Source organism: Enoplosus armatus, chromosome 10, assembly GCF_043641665.1.
Source record: "Enoplosus armatus isolate fEnoArm2 chromosome 10, fEnoArm2.hap1, whole genome shotgun sequence".
Lineage (NCBI taxonomy): Eukaryota > Metazoa > Chordata > Actinopteri > Centrarchiformes > Enoplosidae > Enoplosus > Enoplosus armatus.
In genome coordinates this window covers 5,751,302-5,774,394 of record NC_092189.1, presented here as the reverse complement: position 1 = coordinate 5,774,394, position 23,093 = coordinate 5,751,302, and the positions used below count along the sequence as shown (strand labels likewise).

At 42.8% G+C, this 23,093-nt stretch overlaps 2 protein-coding genes across 2 annotated transcripts; one reads left to right on the top strand and one right to left on the bottom strand.

Annotated features, from left to right (window-relative positions):
* The first annotated feature begins 1,045 nt into the window (after positions 1-1,045).
* On the top strand, positions 1,046-7,098 carry cnot7 (CCR4-NOT transcription complex, subunit 7). Its single transcript, XM_070913173.1, has 7 exons — positions 1,046-1,167; positions 1,820-1,943; positions 2,038-2,231; positions 2,667-2,828; positions 4,080-4,224; positions 4,394-4,504; positions 5,363-7,098. The coding sequence occupies exons 2-7, from the start codon at positions 1,827-1,829 to the stop codon at positions 5,492-5,494; spliced, it is 861 nt and encodes a 286-aa protein (XP_070769274.1). The 5' UTR covers positions 1,046-1,167; positions 1,820-1,826; the 3' UTR covers positions 5,495-7,098.
* An 878-nt stretch (positions 7,099-7,976) lies between these two features.
* zdhhc2 (zinc finger DHHC-type palmitoyltransferase 2) lies at positions 7,977-18,076 on the bottom strand. The gene is made up of 13 exons (XM_070912991.1): positions 17,715-18,076; positions 14,661-14,687; positions 13,820-13,914; positions 12,984-13,104; positions 12,742-12,811; positions 12,590-12,622; positions 11,768-11,888; positions 11,300-11,432; positions 10,553-10,679; positions 9,132-9,224; positions 8,761-8,876; positions 8,561-8,641; positions 7,977-8,377 (listed from the first exon to the last, which is right to left on the bottom strand). The coding sequence occupies exons 1-12, from the start codon at positions 17,839-17,841 to the stop codon at positions 8,601-8,603; spliced, it is 1,104 nt and encodes a 367-aa protein (XP_070769092.1). The 5' UTR covers positions 17,842-18,076; the 3' UTR covers positions 7,977-8,377; positions 8,561-8,600.
* Between the last annotated feature and the right edge of the window lie 5,017 nt (positions 18,077-23,093).

Here is a 23,093-nt window from a genome sequence, read left to right as displayed (position 1 = left end):
TAAAAATGCCTGACAAAAATGTTAACCGTGCGATCTGTGGACTACCCAGAGTAACTGGGACACTGATTGTTGATGAGGACTGAATTTTTGAAATGTAATTTTCAGTGCTACATTGTGTTGGGATGTAGGCAGAACTTTCAGAGAATAATATCTTAATCCCTGGACAAATAAAACCAAACCTAGCTGCATGGATAGATCCCAGAAAGGGTGAGTGAGAAATTATAATGTTTGGGGGTAATTTGAGTGAACCAACCCTCTAAAGATGTTATTGAGCATTTGTATACTTTGTTTACAAAAGGCACAATCTAGGCTTTCTATATTACATTCATTCAACCCTTCTTCTGAACAGCCAGAACCTCATACAGGTTGGCCAAAGAGCTGCACAGTCTGTCATTCTTGAGAACTGATTTATTTACTCTGAACAGCAGGGCTGAAACTCAGCTGTGTCTCACTCCCGTGTCCCCTTTTCACCATATATAAGCCTTGATGATGTATAAGTAGGCCTCTACCAGAGTTTATGAGTTTATCAGTCGGGTTCACTCAATGGCAGCAAAGACTGTCCATCAACAACAGGGATTTTGAGCTCTGATCCCTAAAATGAGGAACATCTCCCCAGCTGTTCTGGCCATGGGTCAGACCCTGACGCCCTGTCAGCACCAGTAGTGCTGCTCTGTGGCTCATCCCGCTGTCAAGCAAACAGAATTTTACTGTGAGGATCAACAGTGCATCTTTGTTTTGTTTTGTTTGTTCGCCATTATAGTCTGCAAGATTAGGCTAATTCGTATAAGAAATAGGAGAATTGATGGTCCCAAGAGTCTAAAAAGTTTAAAAGTGTATTTATTAATTATTTATTAATTTGTTTAAACACACTTTTGTGATTTAACCCTTTTCCTCTCCCACTGTACAAAAATCCAGTTATTGAAGGAGCACTGAGCAAATAGGACGTGGGCCATACATACAGTACATACGCACTTGACGTATTCTGTTTTACGTGATGACGTTTGGGGTTGGCTCCGCTATGATGGCAGCTGTAGGTTGACACCGATACATTACTGAATATAAACTATTTAAAAGTTAGCGGAAAACCCCCGACACACTAACGTAGAACAAATTAACAGTTTTCAGATAGTACACACTAAAAACACACACCCGCCCGGTTGGGGAACGGTAAGTAGACGAAGCTACAGTGAGCTTTGCAGTATGAAAGTGACGCTGTGTGTGTGTGTGTGCCGCTAGTTACTCGTCTCTCACGCTTTGCACACACTCTTATTTATCTGTCGAGATAGCTGTGTACCTGAGAAGTGTGTTGAAACTGTACACAGCCTCCCCCACCTGAGAGCCTCTGCTGTCCTGCTCATGTAAGCCAATGCTAAGCCTGTAGCCTGCTAACTGCTACAGGTAACCTAGCTAGCCCAAAGTGCTGCTGAAAACTGCCTGCGACGTGCTAATGTGAACAGCAGCCAGCCGGCCAAGCACGTCCTGCATGTGTAGAGTAGACAGCTGCTGTTCCCAGGTCGGTCTGCTTGGATGTGACTCGTTAGTTTAGCAGTAAACGTGAAGTGTACCCGCTGAAAGGAAGCACAAACCGCCCTGAGGTTGAGTTAGCTTCCCCAGTGTTGAGGCTGACATTGAGATACCTGTGATTTGATACCCACAGCAGGTTGTATTTCCTGCAGTTTATATTATAACCATATATGTTGATAGCCAAATGGTTTGTCAGCATTTCTTGGGTATCTGGGGCTCATGTGCTCTAAATATGCCTTTGTCCTGTCTCTCTTTTCTTGAAGCTTCTGTCTTTCTTTCTCTTTGCATGGTGAAGTGGCACTATGCCCGCAGCTACTGTGGATCACAGTCAAAGAATATGTGAGGTTTGGGCCAACAACCTGGAGGAGGAGCTGAAGAGGATCCGACATGTCATCCGAAAATACAACTACATCGCTATGGTGAGTGATGCTCATAGAGAGAGAGGGCGGGGGGGTAACTCTCTCACACACCCATATTTCCCTTGAGCAGAATGACTTGTCTGTCTTCTTACAGGACACAGAGTTTCCAGGTGTAGTCGCCAGACCAATCGGAGAGTTCAGAAGCAACGCTGACTATCAGTACCAGTTACTGCGCTGCAATGTGGATTTGCTCAAGATAATCCAGCTGGGCCTCACGTTCATGAACGAGCAAGGGGAATACCCTCCGGGGACGTCGACATGGCAGTTCAATTTCAAGTTTAACCTCACGTGAGATGACTTTTGTCCACTCTTTTCACTTGTTATGTCGTATTCAAATGCATCCATGGCATGTACGTGAGTATTTGGTTGCGTGTGTCTTGATATGAGTGGATTATACAGTTAATAGGAAACGGATGGTTTTAGCAACACAGATTTGAATGTAACATGTCCTCGTGTCAAATTAGAATTGTTCACCTTTTATGGTCGTACTTGCTAAGGGAAGGGCGTCTCAGCTTGCAGCCCAGACAAATGAGACATTAGAGGAAGTTAGACAGTGTTCACTGTTATTACTGTCACTGACAGAGAGCACAACAACCTCAGACACAGCTTGAAAAATGCAGACTATTTTTATAACTATGACGTTCAGTTGCTGCTCTCATACCTACCTGATAGTGTTTTGCGGTTGAAATGATAACATTGTGACGTGTTTGTCTTTGTCACCAGAGAAGATATGTATGCACAGGACTCCATTGAGCTCCTGACCACTTCAGGGATTCAGTTCAAGAAGCACGAGGACGAAGGCATCGAGACGCTGTACTTTGCAGAGCTGCTGATGACCTCAGGAGTGGTGCTCTGTGATGGGGTCAAGTGGCTGTCTTTTCACAGGTATTCTGCTTTTGCGATCAGTCGCTATTTTTTGTGTGCGGCCAAGTATATTTGAATTGTGGCGGCTATACTGTAGACAGCCACAGAGATGTAAAGAAATCACAAATTATCTGTCCCAGAGAATTCTTTCACTCTTTGCTTGTCGTTTTGTTTAAAAACAAGCACTTATCAGACATTTTGCACTTGTGTTAATTCTGGTATCATAGAGTATGATTTGACTGTGTTTTCTCAGCACCATATACCACTGTTATGTGTTTGAAAGCATATGTTATATTGTGTCTTGTCTGCACACAGACCACTTCCTGTGTTTAAATGTTTACTAATGATATTTGCTGTGGCCTTTCAGAAGGAACATGAAAAGTGTTTGGATTTTTATTTATTTTCATTTTTTTAGTGAGAGGTAAGATGTTACGCAGAACTGTGATCGTTTTCCAACAAGCAAATATCCTTTTTAAAATTTTGCCTTTTTAAATTTGCTGTTCGAGTGTGATCAGCACTTGCGTTGTTATATTGGTCTCTAGTGACGAAGCAACTTTTTTAAAACCAGTATTTTTCTACACTCTGCTGCTTAACATCTTCATGTCATACTCAGTTTCCCACTGTGTCTCCATGGCAAACTAAAGATAACCAGGCTTTGGAAAATAAACAAAGCTTAGGTTTGAAACACCACTGTCATCTCTTTCAGGTATTTAGAACACACCTTTTCCAACAGGCTTTTATGTCATGTTTTTATTTATATTCTTACTGCTTTTGTTGATTCTGTTTTTATCAGCGTATTTCTTTAATTGATCCTATTTGTCATTGTTTTCTTGTCAATTCACTGTTAACGATAATCCGTCTGTAAACCGTCTGTAAACTGAGCATCTTATTTGTCTTCTTTCAGTACCTATTAGCCATTGATGATTGATTACTAGGATACTTGTTGTAAAATCAAAGTCCTTAATGGCAAGATCTTTTTAGGATAATGCAGTGGCTTTGTGTAGTTATTTGCCCTCGCATGTGTAGTAGTCTTGTATACGTGATGTAAGGGCAAGCAGGAACAGGCATAAGAAAAAGCCTGTCCTTAATTATCTTTGTGCCATGGCAGATTGGAAGTGACAAAATCTCCTGAAGCCTTCCGGCTGTGCTCTTTATAAAACATAGTTAAAAGGTGTGTGTGTGTGTGTGTGTGTGTGTGTGTGTGTGTGTGTGTGTGTGTGTGTGTGTGTGTGTGTGTGTGTGTGTGTGTGTGTGTGTGTGTGTGTTTTGCAGTGGCTATGACTTTGGATACCTGATCAAGATTCTGTCCAACGCTAACCTGCCTGAGGAGGAGGTGGACTTCTTTGAGATTCTTCGCTTGTACTTTCCAGTCATTTATGATGTCAAGTACCTCATGAAGAGCTGTAAAAACCTGAAGGTACTTTAACAAATATGTCAGCGGGTAGCACAGAGCATCTCCTGTTTTATTCATGTAAAGCTTCACACCTTGATTTCTGTTGTGGTCTCTTGTGAGGGTGGCCCTCAGGTTTTACTTTGACTAGAAGCGTGGATCTTGAGTGACTGACTGAAAGGTGCTTTGTTTTCAGGGCGGGCTGCAGGAAGTAGCTGAGCAACTGGAGCTGGAGAGGATCGGACCACAGCATCAGGCCGGCTCTGACTCTTTACTCACAGGCATGGCTTTCTTCAAGATGAGAGAGGTAGGCTCCTGGAGTCACCGAGAGGAGATCTGTAGTGTGAGTGTGGTGAAAGTCAAACCTGGTAACATTTCTGCATCACTTTCAACACGTCACAAGTCTGAACTGAATGTGGTCAGATTAGCATAAAGGCTGCAGCAGTACGAGGTAAAACGTGCAGAGAGAAACACTGTCGTCTTCTCTGTAGGGATCCTTTGTGTTTTTGTCAGACACTTAGAATAACAACCTGAGCCCGCAAGGATTACAACTTTTATTATTAGACATTTAGACCCAATTTCTAAAAACAGGTCCAGGTTTAGAAATACCGGAATTACCCTTTAATTAACGCTCCCCTCCGCAAAAACATTGTGAACCTTCTCGGGCTGCAGCTAAAGATTCTTTTAATTATTTATTGATATGTCAAATATTCTTAAGTTGGCATCTTCAAATACAAGTTGGCTTCTTGTTTTGTCCAACAGTCCAAAACCCAAAGACAATTAATAAAAAAACTGGGTTCTCACAGGTCCTTGAAATCCTTTGGAAAGTTTGTGAATTCTCGTCGGTCTTGGCTTCAAATTTTCCATTTCATAAAAACATTTTGGTTGTGTAGAAACTATCCACTGAACTGTGTTCATTTCTCTGAATGAATCTCTCACCTTGTGAAATTTGAGCTTCTGAAATGCTTTGCAAGGCTGATAAAGATGAAAAAGAAAAAAGAACAGATGATTCTACCTTAACTGCTGTGCACTTCACAGCACTGCTAACCTCCACAAAAAGACATAAACTTGTATGAATTATGATGCATTTAATGACATGATATTAAATCTAAAATGTGTACGTGTCTGTTCTCAGTATCCGTGCCTTCTTTATTTGTCCCCTCAGATGTTCTTTGAGGATCATATCGACGATGCAAAGTACTGTGGTCACTTGTATGGGCTGGGCTCCGGCTCGGCCTACGTCCAGAACGGAACAGGGAACGCTTACGAAGAGGAGGCCAACAAACAGCAGTCGTGACACCGCTCCGAAGCTCTCCCATCCTGCGGCTCACACATGCACAGTCAGTGCGGCACGGAAGCCAAGCTTCGCCAAAACCGGATGATAATAATGGAAGAACACACAAAAAAACATACACACATCATTTAGCAAGCTGTTTCTCATAGGCACCTTAGACGACTGAGTATGAAAAAAATCCCAGCTGTCCTCACACATGCCCCTGCTGGCTGCGTGTGTGTGCGTGTGTGTGTGTGCGTGTGTGTGTGTGTGTGTGTGTGAGAGAAAGTTTAGTCTTTTACTCCTATGAAGCAGTGTAGACGGTCTGGTTGGCTCATTTAACATGCTTGAAACGATGGGATTTTAGTTTTCCTAAGATGTTCTGTAGAAATGTTTTTGCACTTTAAAGCTCTAACCTGATTTTATATGGAAAGCTGAAACAGTTTCTGGTGTCTCTCTCCTCTTTGTTGCCTTCTCTACGTTCCCATTTTACATCGCGGACATGTAAATCTTTACTACCACAGCAGCCGCTCTCACCACGCTCAGCCTTAATATTAGCTGCATTCTTATCTTTTAAACATTTAATTTATTGTGCTGGTTATCCGACGCCCCATTCGACGCTAAGACACCACGTGTCGGTACGCTCGCCCTCTGTCATTGGCTCTCGTGTGATAATGAGAAAGGGAGCTCTCAGTGAGTCTGTTTACTTGCACATGAATATCTCATTGAAGTTTTTCTTTTCATTTGTACATATAAAGAGAATGTTTATAATGTCCTGAATAAGCTCTAATCCCACTGTGAGAAGCCTTCAACTATGGTGAAGATGGTGAATTCTGCTTATACATAGATACAAACAAGTGACCATTTCTTCCTTAAATGCCCAGAGTAGTTGCATATGAGGATATATACACAGTATGTACTAGATGCATACTTTTCATTGGAGGATTTGTGCATGTTGACACCCTCATTGACACAAGCACACATGAACACAGATGCATCACCTCTCTACGCGGTCGTGCGCTGATTTCAACCAAATTCACCAGACCTTAAAAAAAAAAAACAGTTAAAAAGTATTAAAAAAGAAGAAAACACTCGCTTGCTGTAAGACATGCTGAGGTTAACCTGAACTACTCTGTTGAGAGAGTAAATTTTCATTTTTAATTCATATTAAGGTTCCGTAGTTTTAGTGTTGTAACAAAAGAAGAAAACACTTTTTTTTTCATTGGAAAAAAAAATAATAATGCTGCCTTTTAACAAGCACCTTTTTGTTCCAGTGGAGTTCATTTCACTTGTAGTTTTCTGGCCTTTGAATGACATTTTTGTGCTGTTTTTTTCTTATATTTATTTTGTTCTTTCCAGTTCATTCATGCTGCGTAGAACAGCCGCATGTACTAAAACGTTTTGAATAAATGCTGTGTTGTTGAATAGTATCCTGAACTTCCATAGGTGTGTGTTGAAGTGTAGGTTCACGGCTTATTAACCTTCCTCAGCGTCAGAGACCGACGACTGAAACACTTGTCTTTTCTTTTTGCAGCACATCTTTCACACTGTAAAGGAGTAAAAGAAGAATATGCAATATATACAAGATTGTTTTTAGATTATTTTGTAAATAAAGGCTTGAAACTTTTCTACCATAACATGCTCTCGGCCATCACATCTCTTTTACTGACTTTGACTTCCTCTCACATGCGACAAAGAGGCTGAACGAAGAGGCTGAAGATGAGCTCAGTTTATTCTTATAAGGCATCACAACTCTACAGTACATTGCCTCACACATCCATATTGTCTCTTCAGCCATACAGACGGAAGAATAGAAAAATATAGATTGACACTGACTGTCCATGAAGCTTTTTTGTTTTTAAACAAGCATACATTCTCCCAACTAGTTTTCAGGGATGGTTTCCAGCCGGAGATGAGAACAGACAGAATCCTCAGAAGGTGAAAATATACTGTACAAAGCGACTGGAGTTGTTATCTCGTTTCTTTTTTTGCTCTGCATTACATCCACAACATCATGTTGTGAGTTAGAAAAACACTCCACAGTATCTGCTTTTTGATGGTGATCAGATCTGCAGCATCACACAGAGGCCTTGCCGCCGGCCCTCCAGAGACAGTCAGGAAGCTTGAGGCCGGCAGCTTTGACGTGTACTGTAGGCCTTCAGACAGCAGTTTTACATATTTGGCAGAGGGATGTGTCGCCGCACCAGTTCTCAGGTGTTTCAGTGTGACAGCAACATCCTCACTCATGCTATAAAGAGTCAGAAGAGCCCTTATTCGAATTACTAATAAATACTTTTTTTTTTTTGTTTCCGAGCAAAAGGAGAGAACATCTTGTGGTACGGTTCACTACAACAAGGTGTGTCTGTGTTTGACATCCTGAGATGAGAGCATGCATCATTTCAACTTCCACAACACTCAACATGGTGGGTGGAAAACCTGCCCCCCCCCCCCCCCCCCCCCACACACACACACACAAAACTTCACTGGAAAATAAAAAATGGCTAAAGTTACATCACATTAACACCACTACTAATCTATACTTAATGTGCAAACATTTGGCAAACCTATAACAGCGTATAACGTAAAACAAATAGTTCTGCAGCTCAGATTGATCTCGAAGTATACAAAGTGCAAAAGACATCTCCTCTTCCCCAGCGGGTCTGTGCTTCACATACAAACAGAAGAAAACGTGGTGGTTGGAATGCAGTATTTATCTCCATCCCAGATCCTCTCAGATAGCAGCAGAAAGGGTTGCTTATAACAATAACAGTACTGGTGATTACAGCAGTTCATTTTTCTCATCATGTAAAGAAGCAGGGTGCAGGATGGAAAACAACAAGTACTGATGATGTCACCACCACGTCACGTTCTGAGAGGCACAAACACCGAGGAGGGGGCAGCAGAGACCTGTTGGGTCAAACACATGAGACAGAGATGCACTCTGATGGAACGTTTACTGTCCAAATATTTGGACAAATTGTATTTTGGCTTTCATGCCACTAAAGCTGAAAACTGAATTGAACTGAATAGTAGCAGATATTGATTTTGTATCTTGATATGTGGACAGTGTTTATATGACTTTAAACGTACTTTTCTGGGCTGGAGGTGTCACCTCTGTCTCTAACTCTGGTTATGCCTCATTTTCTATGGTCATCCCTGGGTTGCTGGCACCTGAACAAACACACGGGAGAAAACAATTCGTCATTTAAGCCATTATAAATCTGTTTGTAATCATTTGCTATAAATTATAACGGGAGAAACCCATTATGAGGAGTACAACATTGGCTTACCCTTCTTGTCTTTGTCCATTGCACTGTCACTCTCTGTCCAGGAGGGGGTGCTAGTGAGCAGTCGACTCTGAGACTCTCTCAGCGGCTTGGAGGGGAACTGGCGGCCCTCTGCTACACTGGAAACACACACACATACACATGAGCAGGCAGGGATGAAGCCAGGAATCATGGGCCCACTGAGGAGTATTTCTGGGACAAAATCCATCTTTAAATAAAATAAATCCTGTAATCCTATGATCTGAATGATTCATTTTATAACTGCCATAACTGCTGCGATGGGATTTCCCTGCATCATTAAACCTAAAGGGTTACATTGCAGCTGTGTTTGCCTTTTTATGGATGTGTGCATTGTTGTGTTTTTTGTTACTCACCCCTTGTTGGCAGAGTTGGAGCCAGTGGGTGAGGAGGGCTGCTCGGGGTCCAGATTCACCAGGCAAGTTGGGAACGAGCAACCGTCCCCTAAACTGGAGAGCCAGCAGAAAACGCAGTAGAAAGAACAGCTTGATTTTTATACCTTAGCTGGTGATAAATCTGTTCAATGTAGGTGATATTATAAACGTCAATAGAATTATATGTTATGTGTTTTATTTTATGTGTGTGGAAATGACGGCTAATAAAGATGTAACTCCCAGAGGCACTTATGGCATAATGATAAACTCTAAAACATAGTGTAACAGTAACACAAGTAGAGAAGACTCATAAAGTCATTGAACTGACTCAGTAATGTCACATATACAGCAATATCTAAGATGAGCTAACATTAGCCACCATAGGCTACTGGTCATACCAGACCAAGTGACCTCCGAGTGCCTTCAACTGAGTGACGGTGCATTAATTGCTTATGAATTTAGCTTTTCATTTATAAGAGGAGGGTTGTGTTATTTCATCTTTTCAATGTTACATAGTCTCACTTTAATCAGTCGTTTTGAAAAACCACATTCCACGTGTTTGAGTGTCACAGTGATTTTTTACAGAATAAAAAAATACATAGGAACTAGTTATAGCAAATAATGGAACAAAATGAGCTTCTGTGTCCAGATGTAACTGAATCTGAAATTTGTTCTTCACAACGACAATCTTTTCTTTACACGTTCATAGATGTAACGTTTGGGGGTTTACGTTCTAATGTGGCTGTGATTTTCCAAAAAGCCGTGTGTTCATAATATTATTCATTCTCTCAGAATGATTTACTAATATTTCAAAGATGGAGCTTCTGCATTAATTCACAGTGGTGATGGTGTTGTTGTTTACTGAAGTGAATGCTCTCTTGTCTCCTTTGGGACTTTTCCCTCTTTTCAAACATTTTGTTTCTGACTAAGTGACAGAGCTCACTGATCCTCAGGTGACTTCATTCATTCAAGACTTCTGAGGAAGACTGTTTGAACTGCAGAAGCGTTTTCTGAAGAAAATCTGTGTCATTTCTGACTTTATAATTAATATGAAAACTCATTGATGTTATATAGTTACAAATATATATACAGTATATTAAACCCAAATCTTAGCTCCTCAGCAGATTATATGTTATATGTATTTGATTTTGCTGGTCTCATTCACTGCAGGAGCCTGAAGTCTTTGACCTGATTGTCCTTCAGTCTAGACTCAAAATGGTAGGTTATCAGGGCTCCTAAACTGTCAAGTTGGGAAGTTAGAAATTATTTCTTAACTTGCTTTATTGGATTTGTTTCTTTAGTTTGCCTTTCTTCAGTCTTGCGATGTTTCTTTTTTTTAATGTCATTTTATTTGATAGATGTTTTCTTTTGAATACCTTTAACAAATGCCCATGAGCCCTTACCTGGAGAAAATGGGAACAGGCCAGTATTTTCCTTCATCGCCAAAAACCTGGCGGAAGTTCTTACTGAAGCCCAGACTGAAACCGTTCTTATCTGCGCCGTGGCGAAACACTGGAGACCGCACCGCCTCTGAGAGGACGCACACATGGAGAAGAGGAGTCAGTCTGACATGAAGGTGAATATACACAGCGCTCCCGTCATTCAGACTATTAACAGGAGCTCATTCAGACAACAGATCAACACATGAGCGATTCCCGCTGAATGGCTGCCATCAATGGAAAAAAAAACTCTGAATGAAAGTGTCTTTTGTTGTGCAGGAGAAGCAGATCTCCGACTGCGCCACCATGTGTGACTCCTCTTCCTCACAGTGTCTGTTACTAAGCTGCTTACTGCTCTGAGCTCTGTGTCTTTGCGTTACACTGTAACATACTCCTCTGGATAATCCACTCTCCTCAACGCACAGACAAAGTGTGCCACTGTGCACACATAATGAGAAACCGCTCCGTCTGATGGCGGCCCAGAGAGGCTCATCAAGTCACTGCGCTGATGAGGACGGTGACTGACGGTGGGGGGGGAAATTCAATGAAAAGTCCTTCATCATTAGTGCACAGACGACTGCAAACTGCAACTGAGAGGAGATACCCTCAAAGATGAGAGAGCTGCCGTCCAACAGAGGCTGTGTAATCACTGCATCCACAAACACACACACACACACACACACACAGAGGCACGAAGTAAACGCCACCTACCGAGAGTGGATCTGTTCTTGCAGACGAGCCAGCAGTGATAGATGAAAAGCGAAGCCAGGCTGACCGAAAACATGGAGGCCGAGAAGAAGAGGAACAGGATGTGGAACTTCGCCTGAGTGTCTGGGAGGCCGTTCTGTGGAGGGAAACAACAAACAAACAATCAACACAACTGCACGGACGCAGAGCTGAGACTCTCTGAGACTGAGTGGGATCTGAGAGGTTTCTACTCAAGTATCCTAGGGGAGCCTATTAAACTGTTTCTATTTCAGTGCCACTAGCTAGGTGGTTGGCTCATACCAGGTATTCTTTCAGACGGAAATGTGCTCTACCTCCAGCCTTGTGGGGGACAAAATAAATCAAATGCCACATATTTAACACAGAATACATGTTTTCAGATTGGACTAGAGATGTAAACTAAAGACATAATATAATCAGCAGTTCATGTTGTTGTGGATAGGCCATACTTACCATCCAGAATTTAATGAAGTATTGAAGATCTGTAGCAGTTATAAAAAGGCAGTAGAGTAGCGAATATGCCAAGAACAGCATGAAGAACTTGTAGTTGGAGAATCCCACACAGTTGTTCACCCTGCGACAAGAACGAAAGCATGCAGGTCAGAGTGGGAAAACGGTACCGTTAGTACATGTTCGTACAGGACTGGACAGGACGCAGGAGAAATGATTAACAGCTGAGCAACAGTAAATATTGGAGATCGGTTGGTGGATGAGTTGGTGCATCAAAATGTGACTGTAGCAATAATGTTATTCATTTTATATAAAGAAGCGTGTCTGTGGCGGCCTGTGGCGGACTGAAAAACAGGTCAATGCATCACAACTGGTCCGCAGAACTTTACAAGAAAACCTACAATCGGCACGTTCGTTTCATGTGAATTCGAGGACTTGGTATTTTCAGCCTATCAGGGGACCCGTATTGTACATCACATTCTTTCTAAGACAGCCAAGGACATGTTCACATCCAGCATTACAGAAAACAACTCTATTCTTATATTCAGCTTTTTTGTCATGAATTTCTCTCTGCTCTGAACACCAGACATTGTGCTTTATTGCACAGACTGGAACCAAATTAGTTCTGGTTGTTTCTTGCTTTGTTTTGTCTCCATCTTCTGCCAAAGTCTGTCATGTGGCAGGATGAGAGGTTTCAGCCTCAAACTGTGTCCAGGAAACATGTGATGTGTGTTTACAAGCCGTGGTGCGAAAGGGAAAAAAAACAAACACTCATATTTGTTTAAAATCCTGTTGCCTGTTTAATGAAAGAGTGCCACTACATACCAGGGGCAGTGGTGATCCATCTTCAGGATGCATCTGTAACACGGCAGAATAGGACGTCAGCTTAATTGAATCTTACTTCGGCTGCCAGAATGCAATATGTATATATGTGGTGAGGTCTTTTTCTCTACAGGTGCATGAGCAGAGAGCCATACTTATCACAGACTGAACAATGGTGACATCTATCAGGCTTCAGCAGCTGGCAGCGGTCACAGAAACGGATTGCTGAGGAGACACAGCCAATTCAATCACACAGCCGTCAGCAGCAGCAGCCTCTCCTAACACTCGACCACAGACTAACAAGGTGACGGGGTGAAATGAGCTCTGAGAGCTGCATGTCAGTCTAGACTGCTCCTGTTGTTCCGCATCAGCAGCAGCAGCGTGTGGTGTACTGTACCTCCAGAGTTGGTGCGGGTGTAGATGGGCAGGTCCTTGGCTATCCTCCTCAGGATCTCCTGCTGAGACTCTCCCCGATCTTCACGCTCCAGCAGCTCCTTGTCAGAGTGGGACAGGTGAAACTGTGTAGGGCAGAGGAACGCAGAGGGAAAGACAAACAACACCTGCCATTTATCAATAGCTCCGTCTGTGAGCTGCGCTGCTTATTCCTAACAAATCACACCCTTATATTTGTCAAAAACAGATGCAAATGATTTGTCAGATGAGCTACAAGCTGTGTTAGTGTCAGTAATGCAGCGGCGTCTCTGCAGCTCAGTGTATTTTTGTATCTTCCATTTGCTTTGCTTATTTCTGCCCCAGCAGGCAAATGGGAGCAAAGCAGCAGAGAGCTGCGATATTACTTTCAGCCACTTAGGCGGTGTATGATTGAACTCTGGAAACAAATAACTCTGATGATAAACAGCACACATGAAATTTGACTTTTATTAAAATTTCAAAACCTCAAGTGATCTGGCGATCAAATCTCCTCAAGGAAAGCTTTCATATGAGGGGATTATTGCCTCGGTTCAAATTGAAATGCAGAGGTGGCTTTTCTCTGAGTGTCCTCTCCGAGACGCCTGCATGTGTGTGTTCAGCCTGCAGAGCTGAAGTGCTGTGGTCAGGATCAGAGCTGCACTGTAATGGCACTGAAGGCTCCTCCACTGGAAAGTATTATTAGTCTAAATGCAGCGTTCAATCACACAGGGAGGCTGTAACCTACATCTGCACTTCCCACCATGCCTCAGCATCCCACATCCGACAATAAAATAACGCTGCGCCGCCATCAGACACACTCACCTCCTTCAGGGGGTTCATGGGCTTGGTGAAGATGGTTTGCCAGTACGCCCACACGAACATGATGAAAATGACGTGGTACACCAGCAAGTATACAACTGTGAGCAGAAAAACATAAACAAGTCATCATCATCTATCATGAGTGGTGGGTGTTTAACCTTTTACTCACAGTTTTGCAGCTTCGTTGAATATTAATATTGATGTGATTCAGTGTCATCTATTTTGCTTTCACTGGCAAATGAAAAATATCCAAAATGATTCAAATGCAAAATCGGTATCCAATCATTATTATTCACTGTAGTTATGCACACTGGGTCGTTGTATGTGAGAATATAAGAAAACTGGGTCTGAAAAAAGAAATAGGACCAAATGTATAAAATCAGCTCTGATGACTCAGCACTGAGATGAACATGGAATCTAATCATTTCTTAAACTGAGTATCTCAGACTGAGCAGTTGCTTTGGTGTAAGATTTGGTGCTGATTTGAACACTTTCATATACATCATTTCATGGCAACACATCCGACAGTTGTTGTGATATTTCAGTCTGGACCAAAGTGGTTCACCACTGACCGACAGGCCGGCGTTGCCATCCCTATAACCATGCTGCTGGCACATCTAAAAATAAAAGATAATTGTGTTTCTTTCAGTGCATCTCCAGACTCCAGACAGATAGAAATGAACGCTGAATAAAAAGCCTGCGTTCAAATATAACTGAGTTAATGAAAACAAACCTCGTGACACAGATTACAGTGTTTTGATGTGGGCTGCCTCGGCTGAACCTCCACATCTAACAGACACAGAACAGCTGAACACACTTGCGCTTCCTCTTGATGTTAACTTACCCTTTTCTCCTGTGTCTTCAATGGACTCTGAAAAGTAAAAAAAAAAATAAATGAGAAGACGCAGTCAGGTCTGTGAAGAATAACGGAAGGTGAATTTAGGATATCCCCAATTGTGTAGGTCAACATGGGGAAAATTGAAACGTTTTTATTTGCTTTTGACACAGGGAGCTCCTCCACGTGGAGTAGTTTACATGTTTGACTGACAGTCAGTGTCTGAATTCAAATGAGCAAAACTAGAAAATGCTGACTCTGTAAAACCCTTAATCCCACTGTCCAATACCACACCAGTCACAAAATCAATGTACAGCACACTCCCAGTCAAACAGCTCCGCTCATTGTACCTCTCATATAGATAAGCATTACTGTGCATTGACAAAAGCCATTGAAAACAACAGGAACATCCTGCATCGTTTGTGTGTGTGTGTGTGTGTGTGTGTGAATGCTGACAGCTGCAACAACTCCCACAGAGGGGACGGGGCGAAGCTGCTGATTGCAGGCCGACATCAGCACCCGCACACTTGATGAGCACCGCGAAAACCTGCACAAACACACACCTATAGAGAGGACACGTGGAGACTTTGACCCTGTTTCATATTTGTCCCAATATCTAAGCAATGATTAGCTGAGCATACAGAGTCATCCATCATTAGCAATTAGCCTGTAAAGCAGCACACACACACACACACGCACACACACACACACACACACACACACACACACATATGCACACAGCAGGAACTGAGGAACAGTAAGCCAAGGAGCTGAACGAGGCATGCAGCCAAAAAACCGTGTGCATGCCATCTTGCCAGCATAAAAGCCCCAGAGTCTGACAGTGAAGCATAAGTGTGTGTGTGTTTGTGTGATTAAGGGCATGTCCAAGGATGTATATTAATGTGTGTATGAAAGCATTACGGCCACGGCTGTACACTCTTTCTCCTTCCCTCTTTGCATTCTTGCTACAACGAGGTACATTTCCAACAGTACATGGATTTTCAAGAAGCCAATGACCACCTGATTCCACACTTTGAACAGTCTTGGAAAAAAGGACCAACTGTTCAAAGGCTGACGCTCGGTGCTTTAAAAGAAAGTGGGTCAACCGCAGATTGCTTGGGGTGAATTATGTAAGCCAGACAATGGGATTAACTGAGCTGCCGAACGAGAGGTATCAGCTGACGATACTTTCACACAACTGTCTGTGTGTCTGTCTGCAGAGCGCATGCTGCCCCCCCCCCCCCCCCGAGCAACCGCTGTCCTGCCCTGCTGCTGTTTTCATCTGTCCCCTCCCATGTGACTTGAATGCATCACAATCTTGCTCTTGTTCTGCAGTATGCAAAACATTTTTAAAAAATATGGGGATTTTGCTTTTCTGTCCCACTGCAGAAATGAAGGATGTCTCAGTGTCTCATGGCAGCAGAGACACAGCGTCCTGTAACTCTAGAAGAGGGTCATCCTGGGACAGACGCTGGCTGCCCTCTCTGGTGAACAGGTGTAGGTCTGGAAACTTTTGAATGGAGGGTCAGACTGGGACACAGTTTTAAAGAAGAGGGATGCCTTTGTTGTTGTTGTTGTTACGATTCACATTTAAAGCCTCGCTTCTTGGAAATAATAAAATGTTACATTGTTCATTTAGTTCAGTAACTGAACACAAAAACAACTTTAAATACTCTAATATGAAATAATATCAATAAATAGCTGCTATTTATTATAGCAGCTCCAAATAGCCTATAGCCATGGACAGAGACATCTCAATGTGGTCATTTTTGTCTCTGTGTGGTCTTTTTTTTCACATCTTTGTTGTTGTTTGTTGTCTCTCTGTGGTCCTTTGACAGCAAGAAAGGTTAATAGTCACTTCATACAGAGGGTCTGGTCCAGGGGCCCTGGGCCTGTACCTGGTAGGCCCTTCCATCCATGAAACTACAAAGCCAACTACCTATCACCTTCTGACTCCGGTAGAGCAGATCTCGGGGGGATGTGCCACCCTCGGCCACCCCTCTGGCCCCACCTGTGCTGGTGAACCCAGTGACATGGCACTGTAACTCCTGCAGCATACTTAAGTCTCACTGATCAGGTGTAAAGGCGGACATAAAGGTGGACCCTTTCAGTTAAAACTGGATCGCATGTCTGGCTAAATGTGGCGAAGATCAGACTTAGAAACAAACAGCCACGAACATCGAAGCCTCCCTCCCTGTGTTTTCCTCTGTTTGGTCTCATTAAAGCGTCTCCATTTCTTCCCCCTCCTTTTTGACAGAGGAGATCTGCTTTCCTAGTGGTCTGACAAGCTGCCAAATGGAGCGCAGGAGTAGGCTGCTGAGACTCCTCTGAGACATCCTAGAAACCATTACTCACTATCCAGGTCAACTCTGTGTTCACCGTTCACCGAGAAGTCTCACTGTCTGCAGGCGCACCATCCAGCACTCAGCAGCCGGAGTCAGCGAGATGGAAGGAGGCAGGCCTGACTCAAAAGCCATCACAGTCAGACTTCTTGGCACAAGATGATGCTGCTGGTGTAGTTGTGGTGGAGGGTGTACATTCAGACAGTGAAGCTCGGCAACTACGTGAGCCCGAAGCTATTACAGTAGGTCTTTAAGATAGTGCTGATAGGGTAGTAGTGGTGGATCCCATCCTAATCCTGCTCTGTATCCTGGGATAATGTCTATGACAAATAAGCTCCTTCACAATAAAAGCCGGTCATCAAATACTTCTGTCCGTGTAGTGATTTGAAAATATTGAACTTGTGATTTTTTGTTGTTTTTTTGATGCAAAAGGAGCATCGCTGCCACTTCCCTGTAAACAATATGCTGACAAATTCCTGGTTGAACTGTTGCTGTCATGTGATGGACACATCCACACACTGCATAAACAACAAGCCACAAAACCAGCCTGGACCACAAACTGCTGAAACAGAAATGTCTCCCCACCCCATCACACACACACACACACACACACACACACACACCAGTCTGAGGCATTTCGCCCTCACACACACACACACACACACACAGACATATACACACACATCTCATCCTCATACTACCCAGACAGCTGGTTTCTTACCTATGCAAAGCTGCAGAACATAGGCGTAGTATGACCAAGCCACTATGAGGGCGATGAACAGGACCGGGATCCAGTACAGAACTCTCTGACAGCCCTTCTTGATACTACGCGAGCCCGACGGTGCCATAGTCTAGGAGCGGATCATTTCTCGTGCGCAATCGTGTGTTACTCTACCTCCCTCTCCCTCTATGTGTGTGTGTGTGTGTGTGCGTGTGTGTGTGTGCGTGCGCGCCCGCCCGTGTCTTCCTGTAGACTGTCACTGCATCGTTGCTCCGGCTCTGATCAGCCTAATCGGCAGCACAGACGCAACATCCTACCATCCTCCCGCCCGCCTCTGATGCTGCTGCCGCTGCACTGCTCCCCTCTGATCGTCCTGCTCAGCCACTAGCACAGACTACAACAAAATATCAAACAGCTCTCTCTCTCACACACACACACGCATAGAGTCAGGACCGCCCCTGCTGCCTCCCCACAGGTTGCCATGACGTCCGCGGGATGCTGCAAGCCTGGCACATTTCTCACCGCGAGCAGATGGGCTCAATAAGTTCACCCTCGCGAGCGTCTGTTCACGCACGCACGCACACGCCAGTGGTGGAATGTAACTGAGTACGTTTACTCAAGTACTGTACTTAAGTACAAATTTGAGGTACTTGTACTTTACGCGAGTATTTTCTTTTCATGCCACTTTCTACTTTTACTCTGACAGTTTTAGTCACTAGTTACTTTACAAATGAAGATTTTTGCAGACAAAAGGTGTGAAGATATAAAGTCGCCTGCAGCTGACAGGATTAGTGCATGAATCAATCAATCAGCAGCTATTCTGATGATGAATTCGTCATTTTTCATGCAGAAACATGGGATGGTTCCAGCTTCTCAAATTTGCCAACATGCTGCTGTCACTTTGGGCTCTGGGTAATTGTGACGTCGTTTCTCACCATTTTCAGAATTTTCACAAACCAAACAATCAATCGATTAATGGAGAAAATAATCAGCAGATTGATCCATGATGGAAATAATCATTAGTTGCAGTCCGTCTGCTTTTACATTCATGCACGAGTAATGATAATCTAATGATATAACGGTCACATTTTACTGCTTTGAGTAGTACTTTTACTTTGAATACTTTGAGTACATTTTCCTGATTATACTTACACACTCCTCCACCACTGACACACACACATACGGGCCCACACAAAACGATATTGTCTGTTTGGTTGGTTTGTATTGGTTGTTTGTCTTATCAGGAATAAGACAATCATCATGCCCAGTGTCACAAAGACAAGAAGAAGCTGACCTCACATTTTATTTGTTGACTTCAAAACATTTCTTAGTAATTTATTCCATTCTATCATATTTTGGAAAGGTGTTGTGTGACAATATTAAACTAGGCTACAATATGTTTTGCTTGTGTAAGAGGTGTTGCCAGCATATTGTGTTGTATCAATACCTGACAGTGTAGGAGGAGGTCCACCTGCTTTTGCTGCTCCACACACTACTGCACCTGCAAAATATTTTGCAATCCTGCAGTAGCCTACAATACGATGTACAAGCCCCCCCGCCCCCTGCCAAGCTGCACTGTAACTGCTCTTTGCCACCACATTTCACAGATGAACTTCTATCTTCTGACTGAAAAGATCTTTTAAAACAGTTTCTTAAATGAACTGAATGTGATAAAGATTTTCCACCTGTTGCCAATGTGGTGAGTGGGCGGCATGCTGCAGCAAATTACTGTAATACGCCATTACCACCATGTGTACATCTCAACTGAACTACTTTCAATGTTGTTCAGAAACTACTGACACCACAAATATCATACAACTGACCCAAAATGACCCCAGATGTGCGGCTGCCATGTATATAAATACCTGGGGAAAGCTTTCAAATGCTACAACTGACTCCCCTGAGGGGCATTTCACTGATTTTACACAAGGACTGATTTACTCTCAAGCTGAAGTGTCTTCTGTGTTTCTATTAAAGTCAAAGAAAATTACCCTGATGTCCTCAGGGTTATTCTATCTCAGCTTGGGCTTGAGACTTGGCGCGTGGAGTTTGAAATATGTTTACCAGGCAGAGAGGGTCTAATGAAAGATGCTGTTGAGTTGCATTATGGGAATTGTAGGATCCAGCGTCTTTTGAGTTTCACCTATAACAGGGACATCTCGGCCTCTGCTGCATCAATTGTGACCATTCTGTCTTTAATCTGGCTCTTGCAAGTCCCCCAACTAAACGTAAGTGCAGTGCTAATTCGCTGGAGTGTCCCTTTAGACCCCCTTCAGAGGTACTTTCACGCAACATAGGGGTGTGTAATGTGATGTCTGTGGGAAAATCATTAGCAATGTGTGGATATGACGAGCAAGCTTTCATTTTCCTTTCACTCAACTAACAGGCAAAGTTCAGAAAATTGTATCAGTGATGTTTAATGCAGCTGTAACTGAAACCTTTCTCTATATTTCCAGGGTCTTTCACAGAGTCCGTGACGGACCTCCTTGATGTTATTTCAAGCAGTGCAGGAGTAGAGTCTGAGACAGCAAATTATTACCCAGCTGAATGAATCATTTAAAGATAAAAAGTCCCTGATTAGAGTCTGGAACACCCACACGGCCTCAGGTTCCTGATGATTAATACTGTTAATGCTTTGCCTTCAGGTTGAGAACAAAACCGCTAATGTATTCTTCTGTTCTCCTGCCGTCAGTCTACTGTACTCACAAAGAAAAGAAGGCAGCAGCGGACGGTGTGAGCACTTCACAGTTTATTAGCTGACTTAGTGTGAAAACAGTGAGCGTAACTGAAACATGCAAGACATTGCTGGTGTGTGTGTGTGTGTGTGAGGAAGATAAAGAGCACAAAAATATTTTATATTATATTTATTGCACAATGTCATTATAAAGGCATCTGCAATCAAACATCAGTGTAACAGTCGAGGCCTGATTTCAAAGAATGACATATGGCCAGAAGTTTCCCAAAGTCTTCAAGAGGAAGACTAACTCCAAACATCCAAGATTAAAACAGAAGTAGTCAGAAATACAAATACATTAGTCTGATATTACACGTAATATGTTGATTTTCAGTACATAACTCCACCCAAAACAAACATTACACCAGGAAACAACAGTCATCAAGAATCCCTCAGTCACATAATGTCAGAGCTACAAGTGAGGAAGAAGATAAGAAGTGTGAAGCCTTCCTCACAGAGCCTAAAGGGAAGGTCATTTTAATATATTGCTCCTTTAAAACGCTAATTTAAGATGAGTGTCCCAAGAGTGGAACAAACATATGGCTTCAATATTTTGCATATTCATTTATAAAGAGGTCATCCCTGCCAGAGGCATGAAAACAGCACTTGTCTTTAGTAGCCAAGAAATGATTAACGCTGTTAGCTGCATGTAGTTAAACAGTGAGAGGGAGTTCGTTCAGCCCTGCTGGCTCTGGGGGCTCCTGGAGAATTTTAGCTGCAGCGCTTTGGGAGAGAGGAGGAGGAGGATAGGGAGGAGGGGAGGGTCTGTCCTGAGCTGATCTGTGCAGGGGGCTGCAATGCCGAAGAAAGAACAAAGTATGTGAGCAATGCTGCCGCCGTACACAATCGGGCTCAGAACAAAAGCAGCCTGAACAACACACACTGGCAGAGCAGCAGTAAGACAACGTTGGACTTTTAGACAAATAAATAAATAACATCAGTGTGAACAATCTTAAACTGATAAATATATTAACAAGTAGATCGATCAATAAATAGTTCAACGTCTTCTGAGCAGGCAAAAGCAGTTAGACAAACTAATTAGTCCAATTTAGAGTCCTGCGACACTGAGTTAAGTGGATTTTCTCGTTAGGTTCATAACGGGTCATTCTTGTTTGTTTGACCATTTGCAACAGCTTCCCATTAGGCTGACCACATCCTGTTTGTACCACATCCTGCTTATTTAAAAACTTCCTGCACAGTGCAATAAGATGCTGCAACATGCATTAACCCTTCTGTCCCAGTAGAAAGCACAGAGGAGGCACGGCTCATCCACTTTGTAAGACATGCACTGGTGATGGGATTTCCACCTGGTGACAAAACACAGAGAAAATGATAAGTACAAGTCCAGTGTGACACGTGCATGAATAATCTGTGTCGTTCTTACATCAGAACTAAGTTGGTTCTTATATGTTACATGGCAGAAATGAGATGCTGAGAAACAAGAATACATTAGACTACAGAGAAACAAAAACCCTTACACCCCTTAATCAAACAGTCATGGAGCACGAGTGCCGCAGTACTTCTGCAAGTATGCAGAAAACAAATCTGGATCCTCTGTAGTGACCACAGCTGTGGATTTTCAGCATACAGGCAACCAGCAATAGTTCTCCCAAACATCATATCACAAAATACTCATTTACTTTAATATAAAAAAATAACATGGGAACTATTGGCAGCACAGAAGTTAGTTTATATGTAAATTTATTTAAAATGGCAGCAGAGGGTAAAGCAGTCATCGTAAATGGTAGAAAATCCAAGTGTAGCAGCTTATGCTGAGACATTTTGGTAAATACGGTCATCTGCTTTCTTGCCGAGAGTTAGATGAGAAGATTGATACCGCTTTCATTTCTGTATGGTAAATATGAAGCTACAGCCAGTTACAGCCAACTGAAATGTAACACAATATTAACACACACGACGCATAACACCCACCACAAAATCACAACCTGTCCTTTTTACACGTTTAATTTACGTGTTAATTAAATAGCTTTAGAAGTGCTGGTTTTGTAACCTTTGTACAGAGCCCAGCTAGCTGTTTCCCTAAGTTTCCAGTCTTTGTGCTAAGCTAACCAGCTGTAGCTTCCTTATTTGACAGTCAGTGTCAAGTGTATTTGATACAAACGTCCAACTACTCTTCGACAAGGTTACATCCATGTCAGAAAATATAAATGCTGTGAAATATCAGCTGTCTTCACTGCACTTTCATCCTGATCAAAATCTCACAATAACGAGGCTAAATGGACATTTTGGACATTTGTCATGCTGCAGCACTGTTTGCAAAAACACACAGATCGGTTCCTTTCTCGAGATCTATCAGGGAAGATTATCAAGCGCTTTCCCAAGAGGTGCATTTCCTTTGAAACACTCATACGGCTTTAAACTGCACTGCTCACTGCTCATGTATGCAGACTTAAGCTGGTATCTGGTGGCAGTTGATCAGGCGTTAATATTACAGTGTAACTCAATGCTGCTTCGGGCGAGCAGAGTGTGGGCCTCAAAACACATCTCAAAAGACTGACTATATACTGGAATGGTGTGCCTGGGAGACTCTGTTGGGGAACAGTTAAAAATATTAATTCATAACCTCACATGACACACTGTTAGTATTTAACAGACACTGCTGACAGTGTGAGAAAAGACTTTAC